The sequence below is a fragment of the Pterocles gutturalis genome, unplaced genomic scaffold, assembly GCF_000699245.1.
Source record: "Pterocles gutturalis isolate BGI_N339 unplaced genomic scaffold, ASM69924v1 scaffold17445, whole genome shotgun sequence".
NCBI lineage: Eukaryota > Metazoa > Chordata > Aves > Pterocliformes > Pteroclidae > Pterocles > Pterocles gutturalis.
The window spans coordinates 106,480-115,927 of record NW_010141191.1 but is presented as its reverse complement, the minus strand read 5'-3'; the positions used below and the strand labels follow the sequence as shown (position 1 = coordinate 115,927).

At 36.5% G+C, this 9,448-nt stretch overlaps 1 protein-coding gene across 1 annotated transcript in view; it reads left to right on the top strand.

The window, feature by feature from the left end:
- Positions 1-314: 314 nt before the first annotated feature.
- Positions 315-9,448, top strand: part of LOC104469445 (breast carcinoma-amplified sequence 3-like) — a gene marked incomplete at its 3' end in the record, with an annotated part of 113,457 nt that continues 104,323 nt past the window's right edge. Inside the window, exons 1-4 of the mRNA XM_010083947.1 lie at positions 315-398; positions 3,204-3,258; positions 5,265-5,340; positions 7,268-7,374. Coding sequence (XP_010082249.1) covers positions 328-398; positions 3,204-3,258; positions 5,265-5,340; positions 7,268-7,374 — 309 coding nt within the window. The remainder of the gene's footprint in view (positions 399-3,203; positions 3,259-5,264; positions 5,341-7,267; positions 7,375-9,448) is intronic.

Genomic DNA, 9,448 nt, shown 5'->3' with positions numbered 1-9,448 from the left:
TTTTTTTTAAAGAGTGCTATATAGAGACATAGCGCTTCATATATAAAGTTTTCCACTTTATCATGCAGGTTTGTGTTCGTTTTTTCTTTCATATACGTTGTAGGAGCTGTAGTGATTGAGATACTGAAATAACTTGGTTTTTTGTATTTTTTTTTTAAAGAGTGCTGTATAGAGACATAGTGCTTCATATGTTTGCATAAGTCAGGTTTCCTTCTTCAAGAGGTTTTTATCATCCTGAAGAATATTAAGAACTAGTGTAGTAAATAATCCTGATACTAATTATTATTGAAAAGAAATGTGTTTCTTACAGGTACCTGCAAAGAAACAATGGCGACAGAATCTCCACGCCGTCCTAGTCGATGTACTGGAGGAGTGGTGGTTCGCCCACAAGCTGTCACGTAAGCTTGTTTTAGAATAGCCCTTATTTGAAATGTTTTATATTTTCTTGTAGAAGAAGAACCTAGCCTGAACTTTCTTTCAAAACCAGCTGTGAGGGCTTGTGTTGACAGTATGGTTTTGTGGTATTGAGTATTTTCCAATAAAAGAAGGTAAACAGATGTTGCATTCCTGTCTCCTAGGACTGTGCAGGTCCAACTCTCCCTAAATGGGATGCTTTTAGCTTATATGCCAAAACCTTCCAAGTTATCCATTTTAAAGATGAATATCTTGCAGTGTTTCGTTGTCTGATTACACAATTTTGTTTGCTGTACAAACACTACACTAGCTGTAGATCAATGATTGCAAACTTCTTTAGCCTAGAAGGAAGCAGCCTTGCTGTTCTTTTTAATAACACCGTGTCACAGGGGTGGCGATATTAAAACATATAAGCCTGTCATTAAAGTCCTTCAGTAAGTAGAATGGTGGATTCAAATTTTTTTGGTTAAGGGAAGAAAACCAAGAACAAAGGAAGAAGCTACCTCTCCAACTGGAGCGTGTTTTGCTTGAGCATCCTTATTGTGTTCACATGAAAACACTTTCATGGCAAAAGAGCTTAGTAAGACAGTTTAGAAGATTTATGGTCTTGTCTTTGTTGAAGGATTTTTGTAGAAATTTTTCTTTTTTCCTGGGATCTTTATGCTGCTGAATTGTTGCTACAAAATGGCACTGTGTTGAAATGTTCACTTGTACTATTGGTTTCAGTGGCTATTAGTGTGCCACTGGAGGTAGCTGTGTATTTTGACGTCAAGATTCACTTTATTTTTACCAGGGAGCACAAGAAACCTGTCATTGTAACACAAAAAGTTGTGTTAGAGGTTTGTCTTTCAGCCATGTGATAGAATGTTGCAAAATTTCTCAACAAAAGCATTTCTGTTTGTAATGACCTTTTCATCAAAGTAAGCTTTAATAATAACAGAAAAACCCTCTAAGAAGAAGATTATCTATTCTTTTACTATATTCTATTAAATCTATTATTATATTCTTATTATTTATGGTGGCTTGTTTTTGATGTATATCTTTTCACCTCAAAAATGTGACTCTTTGTGATGAAAGTTTGTGTATGTTGAGCAGTGTGCAGCAGCGTCCTGCTGCTTATGTTAAACTTCTACATTCTTACTAAAGAATATACTTTTTTTTTTGTGATTTGTTTTGTTGTTGTTGTTTTGGTGGTTCCTAAGCACTTTAAAGATATCTTGGAAGTTTTTCAACTTCAGGAGAGATTTAGATTACATACACTGAATAAAACATTCACCAAACATCAGTTTTGCTTCACGATGTACTGGGGAGGAGAAACAGAAGTACCTACTTCATGAGCTGAGAAAGGAAGATGGTATGACTCTTGCTGGTAGGCATTCACATAAGAACTTCAAACACTGTATTTAGTGCTATACCTGTAGACAGGTATTATTGCCAGGCAATAAAGGGCTCTGAAGGCACACAGGGACAGTTTTGGTGACCTACATAAATCAAGGAAGAATCAGCACTAGAAACCACAGCTCATTTATAAGGTCTCAGCAGAGTAAGACCAAGTTTATTTGATGCAGTAATCCTTGGATTGCTGAACAAAATCTAGTTTTGTCATGAGTTGGAATAAGCTCTCTAAAATTTGAAATTTTATGGTTTAGATTTATCTTTGTTTTCAGAATGGAATGAACTAGTTAAGCTGATCCAGGTGTTGCAGCATTTGACTTGAAGTATCTTCTGTATTGCTGTGTAAAGGGCAGAGCTCTTAATTCTTAAATGCTAAACACTCCCATTTCTATTAGAAGAATCTTAGACAGCAGAGTTTCAGAAAGCATATGTACCTTTGGATGTCAAGAGTTTAGATTTCATGGTTTGTGATTTTGCTTTGTTGCTATTAGAAATCGTGAATTAACACAAGAAAAAATACTAACAATATAACAGTTAATTTGGGGGCTGCCAAAGCTGTTACCTAAAGAGTTAGTTTTTAAAAAAAATTGTTCCAGACTTTGTGAATATAGTTCTTGTTGCCAGCATGTTTCAGCATTACTCATTACAGAAAGCACAAACTTTTTGTGTAGTTTCAACACTGTCTGTCTAATATAGTCAACCCACACTGTACGTTGCTCAGCAGTTACACAAGACTCGCCGCTCGTGCAGGGATGAGCTAATAAATGCATTAGTTTAGATCTACCAGAACAGATGTATCTTGCACTCTATACTATTCTAAATCATTGCTGATAATGAACTTCCAAGAAGGAATAAGCTTCCCAAGCTATGAAAACTTATCTGGAAATACCTCCTTACTATTGTTAGTTAGGGTTTTGTTCCATCTCCTGACCCCCAACCGCTACTGCTTATTTCATCATGGGATGTGACGCGTGTGAGGTCTTAAAGTTCACTTGCCCCACAAAGAGAGCTCCAGCCCTTAGCTTAGGTCTTCTTCTTCATGGTATAATATGCAAATCAAGTAGAAAAATACTGAACAATATTTTCCAAGTGCCTGTTCTACTTCAGTCAGCCACTCTGATCTGGAGAACGTAGTTTATTTCTTGACAGTTAAATTTCATACCTTTTCCCCAAGCAGTTACATCATGAACAGGTGTGACTTTGCTTTTTGCAGCCTTTCAGGCCACTATTTATATTATCAGAGTGTTTGGCAGTATGTTATGTAACTGTGTTGCATACTTAATATTTTCCCTTGCGCTCAAGATTGTGCATGTGTTCTCTGGTGATATGTCTTAATATATTCACAACCATTTCTGAACTTCAGTGGTAGTTAAAATTCTCCTTCTGTTTTCAAGGGAGCAGTCGTATATGGAAAGCGTTGTTACGTTTCTTCAAGATGTTGTGCCACAGGTATGTGCAGATCTTTAAAATTACTTTTTTTGGTGTACAAAGCAGTTGAAGCGTGTGTCAGGTGGACCAAAATACCATTGAAAAGCCAGAAAAATTTTTGGTTTTTTTGAATGTGAATCTTGAGGCCAGGTTTTTGAAAGCATGGACTGGATAGCATCTGAAAATTTGGCCTACAGGTTTCTTCTGATAGGTAATAACTTAAATGAAAATGTTACCTACACAGAAGTTGAAGAATTAGAATATAAATAGCAGGAAGAAGGTTGCAGCCTCTTCCTATGATAATTTTGACAATAGAGTAGTTGGTGAGGGGAGAGATTGGACATGATACTTCCTCTGTGTCTTACAAATATGTTTTTTTCTGGGTTGTAATTGGAAACCTATGTATGAACCCTGGCTGGACTCACATTAGAACAACTTGGTAGACACCCTTTGTCACCTTAGCTTTTATCACTGGGTGAAAAGCAGGAAGTTTCTTTTTACCACCTTGGCTCCCCCTTTTTTATCTTATTTCCTTAGCTTGCTTCAGAGTGTCCTGGCTGCTGTGGTAGTGTGGAGCTCTACCTAACCTGTTGTTCTCAAGCGTGCTGAGTTTTGCAGAACAAGAGTCCTCACCCTACCTTTTAAATCTTTTTTTTTGTTTGTTTGTTTTGTTTTGTTTTGTTTCCCACTTCTGGGATCTTCCTCTCTGGAGAGCAACTGTGATGCATGTGTCTGCTCTTGTTCATAGTTTCCACAGGTAGCACCAGCATGAAATTGGAATTGTCACTTCTGTATTGCTCATGAGCCTTTGGGTAGTAGAGGGAAACTGATTTTGTTTTGTTCCTGTTTAGGAAAGCTGTAGCCTGTAGTGGAGGAGCATTGCAGCTAATTGTCTATAGCCTCAGGAATCTGTCTTGGTTCTTATTTGAAGGATTATTTTGGTTAGGTAGTTATGAATTTCCTCAATTAAAAAAAATTCCCCTCGCTGTGATCAATTTATGAAATGCATTTTGGACTCATGGTCAAAATTAAAACTAGTCCAATTTACATTTAAAAGATTGCTCCGTTCCACACACCCCCCCCATTTCTTCCCCCTCTGTAGTTAAAGGATACAGTCTGTGTTTTATTTTACAAATCAGTTTGCCTTGGAAGCATGGAATGTGATTTGTTTTGAAAAGTAATACCCACACTTATTTTTTAAATTTGTGTTTTTAGTTCATTTTATTGGTTTTCTGGCATGTATAAAGTGATTATACAAGCTCTTTTCATATTTAATCCAAAGTACGGTACAGTATTTTGTCATAATTCATTTGGAAGTGGTGGTATTTCTACTGTAGCTCATGTTCTTACTACCGCAGTTTCTCTTGAGAACAGTAAAACTTGGCAGTTTGGAAACACTGCTTGTCTCCTTCACAGTTTCTTTTTGTGTCTCATCTTTTTATGGGAATCTGTAGAACACAGAACTGAAACATGGATCTGTTCTACTGGAATTACAGTTTATTCTCTTTTAAATGGCTATATTAAAGATGTCACAAATATAACTAAAACATGTCAGTAAAATAAACAATGTATTAAAGGTCTCTTTCTTTACTCAGTCCTGCTTACAAAGCTTTTAGGTGAATGAAAGACAATTTTAGATGGAGAAATGCCTCACGTGAGCAGCTCTGACATTGCTTTTAGAAGTAGTGTGCAACTGCTGAAGTGAAAGACTGTAGGAGCCACTGTGTTTTGGCTTGGCTAAATTGCTGTAAGTCTGTAGTGTTTCTAACCTGCTCCAGAAGACTTATTTTTGTATATGTCTTGTAATTTCTACCTTTGTAAGTGATGTTATGCTCTTTGTGTTTAGTATGGTGTATGTTGATCATGGAACCATTCCTTTTTGAAACAAAACCTCGCAGGAATACTGGTGACAGTAAGATATATGTACCTCTGGTTTATTTTCTAGCTTGTATTCCCTCCTATGGTCTATAGAGGATGGAAAAAAGGCACTAAACGTCCTTATTTCAACTCTTTTGCTTCTTATCCAGGCCTACAGTGGTACCCCACCAACAGAAGAAAAGGAGAAGATCATTTGGGTCAGATTTGAAAACGCAGATTTAAATGGTATGGCTTCATTTTCTGTCACTTATTTTTGTGATTTTTGGGTCCATATACAATAGTTTCAGTCAGTAGACCTTGCTGACTCACAATGAGTCATTTCCCCATTCTAGATAGACTAAAGTCTCAGTGAATAACTGCACTTATGTTCAGCATCTGCCAAATAGAACAACTAGGCCTTGCAACTTCTCTAAAGGCAAGCTAACTGTTGCTTAGGAAGAGAGGCAAATCCACCCCCAAAAATCCCTTTCCTTTCCTTAAGGGAGTTGAAAACAAAGCACAGAACTGAATTAATTTCTTCTACTGTTTGATTAAAAAGACAGATTATTTAACTGTGAATCCAGTCCAGGTCTGAGCTGTATTTTCAGTGGTGGGATACGATTCATAGTAACCCAGAAAGGAAGAGCTGCTGGGGAAAATGGGCAGGAGATTCCATGTTGTCTTTCAGGGAAAGAACAAGGCAAAGCCACAAAATGTTCTTAAAATGCAACTTACCACTTCCAGTGTATCTTAATAATTAATCAGAACAACTACTGACTTAGTGCAGGCAATGGATTTCCAACCTTTTTAGGAAAAAAATAGTAATTTTTACAAGCTTTTTCTATGAGTATCAAGTGGATGTCCACTTAAAATCTGAGCTGTTTTGCCTTTCTATCCCAGTTAACCTTTTTTTTGAGTAAGGAAGGTTAGGGCCTGAATGGTCGAATGCTGCTCTCAGGTAGTTACTTCTCGAATTAATCGAACATCTTAGAGTCGGTTGTGGTGTGTGGTGTATTTGCTTGTCATAGCTGGGGAACTAAGGCACCTGCTTTCTGGAGAACACTGGATTTAAGTCCTGCAGCAAATTGCTGTTTCTTGTCTGCCATCTTATTTTCCTGCCTAGGGCTCTATGGTGAAGGCTCATTCTGGTCTCCGATGGAGTAATAGCAAGCATAGCCAGAGCTGTGATGGGGAATTTTCAGCCTTTCCAAGAGCTTAATAGGGAAGATTATGTTTTCCAGCTGTTGAAATGGCACAGAGGCTCACAGTTCATAAATTCATGGTTGTTCGAACTAGAAAAGACCTATCAACCTGTACATGGCATTATGTCCAGCTTTAGGCTAGTTAAGGTTTGTTTGCTTGTGGGTTTGTTTTCTTAGTCTGTTTGTTTAAAAAAAAAAATCTCAGGCCTTCCCTCTTTATGTTCTTTTCCCACAGGGTAACAAAAACTCTTTACAATATTCTTCTGAATCCTTCATATTCTGCATAAATTTAGTTTTATGCAGCTTAATCTGATTGGGCCTGAATACATCCTCTTTCACCATCCTGAGTATTTCCTCTCTTTCTTTGATGCTTACATGCTTGCAGTGGGCTTTTGTTCATTCTGCCCTGGTTGAAAATGTAGTTTTAGAGGGCTTTACTCAAGAAAAGCTTAATATTTTGATTATTATGTTCTGTAGCACTTTTCTTCCTGAGGATTTTCTTTTGGTAAGGTTGATGTAAAGATTAATGACATAGTGTCTAGAAATGGTTTTGATCTGTTAGGTCTGTGCATTTGTAATTTCTGTATTTGTTAATGTTTATTTTGTTGGTCCTTTGCAAATCTTTTACTATTTGAAAAGTTTGCCATGTTTTATTAATCATTGTAGAAAGAATTACAGAATTTTTGGGGGTGTTTAGTGACAACCCACATTGTAATCCAGAAAATTTTTCTCCATCTTTTTTGAATTTTAATGGTTTCTAGCCTCTCTGTGAAACTTTAACAAATCTATTATGTTTGCCTAAAATAATATATTTCAGTGTTGTTCCAGCATAAAAATTTCAATCTCTTTGCTTGCTTTTTAATTAAGAGAACAGAAACATGCATTGAGAAAACTCTGTCTGGTATAAATGACACCATCCATAGTTGATCCTAACCTGCTAATAATGGCTTTGATATTTAAACCCAATTTAGATACGTCCAGGAATATGGAGTTTCATGAAATACATAGCACTGGGAATGAACCACCGTTACTGCTAATGATCGGATACAGTGATGGAATGCAAGTCTGGAGCATACCTGTAAGTACAGAGTTCACTTCTGTGCCAGAGGCTTTTTTGTTTGTAGTGTTGTGTTATTACTTTAATATCTTACTTTTATTTTTTCCTATTGAAGTGGAAAGAGCCAACGTTTACCATCCATGTCATATGGTTTGTATGTCATATGGTTATCTTAAGATTAACACTGAGCATAGATCAAACACTTGGATTCATGTACCTTCAGATATGAGAGCAGCTTACAAATTATTTCTGTTAAGTAAATTTTCGGAGTCCAGTTGGGAGTAGTGTTTGACATTACGGAGTAGTTTGTATCCCAGAAAGACAGAAATCTTTTTAGCTTATAGAAAGGAATAAGGGTGTAAAAATATGAAAAGAATTTGTTTGTCCCAGGAATGCAAGTATGACAGTATTAATAGTATTCTGCAATCACATGTTTGTCATGTACATGATTTGCAATTTTAATTTTATTAAAGTCTATGTGTGCATATGGGTTTGATTTCATGCTTTCATACACACACTCTGCAGTTTGTTGTTTCAGAGTGGTTTATGAGCACATGGTCTTAATTTGGGGAATTTCCCCCAAATTTCTTGAAACTAAAGAATAAAGTTTAATACAGTAGGTCATAAAATTCTTAACTTAAAAAAAAAATTGCTCATAACACCCTGTTCTTCAAAATAATGTAGAGAGGATGGAGTTCTTTCCCATTGTAAAATACATTAGTTTTTTTAGAAATGTGTGTATTTTTTTTATAACTTCTTGGTTAGCTCTGCAAGACATGTTTATATACCAGTAGTTTAGTATCATAGAAAATAATGTTAATTTGTACACCAAAAGTTAAGTTAAACTGAGTTTCACTGCAGTGTGAGAGAGCTGGATGTTGCCTCTTGATTGCATATTGTTAGCTGGAAATGAGAAAGAAAAACAACTACTGAGCTTTGGCATTTGAAGGAGGGTTTAGCAGAAACGGAGTAAGATCTGGTATACTTTACTAAATTTCAGTATTTAGTAACTTTTAACTAAAATTTAAGAACTTAAACCAAAATTTATGAACACTTTAACCAAAATATATGAACTTTTATCTGCTTTTATGTCCTGAGACACTATGTCTAAATAGAATTTTCATAGTTTTATTTTTAATGGAGCAAAACATATTTTTGGATTTTTTTTTTTTTTTTTAGATCTACCTGATGAGGGGATGACTTTGCTACAGATGGGTTTATAGTATACGTTTAGTTTTGTACGCTATTTTGAAGACTGATCGGTTTTATGTTAGTGTACAAATCAGATGATTAAAATGGTTCGGACAGGCTTTGCTTTGTTCTTCAAGTGTATTACAAAAAACAAACATTAGGTGTCACTAAGATACTGAGCTAAGAGGAAATACAACTGCAGCAGTCCCAGGAGTTACAGCACACTTTGATCGATTGGTTACGATAGGGTGAATAGTCACATACACTTAAGCTAAAGAATTTTTATAAAACAGCTTGTGTTATCCTTCTGAAATGTTCTTGTCCAAATGAACGTGTGTTTTCTGAAAAATGTATGGAAATAGGTTGTGTTGGGACTTGTCCTAGCCACTCTATGATAAGAGCTTTGTGTCTAGCAGAGATTGTTTTGGGTTTTTTTTCCCTCTGTGAGTGTGTATGTAACGTGCCCTTGCTTTGTGGTTGGGGGGAGTTCTGTGCATCCCTCGTAAGTGACTTTCTGTGTCCAAATGAAAGTGTGTCTCTGTCAGAGCTATCTGTATCAATGCCCTGGAGAAATTCCTTGTGGGGTGGGATCTTGCATGTATAAGGAAAGCAAGAATGAAAGCAGAGAGTCTCAGTTCTTTGGTATGTGAACAGATTACCTCGGTGCAACCTGTTCTGCATTAACTTCTGTGTTTAAACTCATACCCCGTGGTATGCTGCAGTAAACACAAAATAATTTGGAGATTACTAACAATGATGAGCTGAACTACTTTATCCTGGCTTATGTGGAGCAAGTGTGCTTACTGGTACTGCCAGGTAGGTAGTACAAGGTAGTTTATCCATGTTCCCTAGTGGGGAAGAGGGGTTTTCTTTGGGTTTGCAGTGGGTTCAACCTCCCCGCACT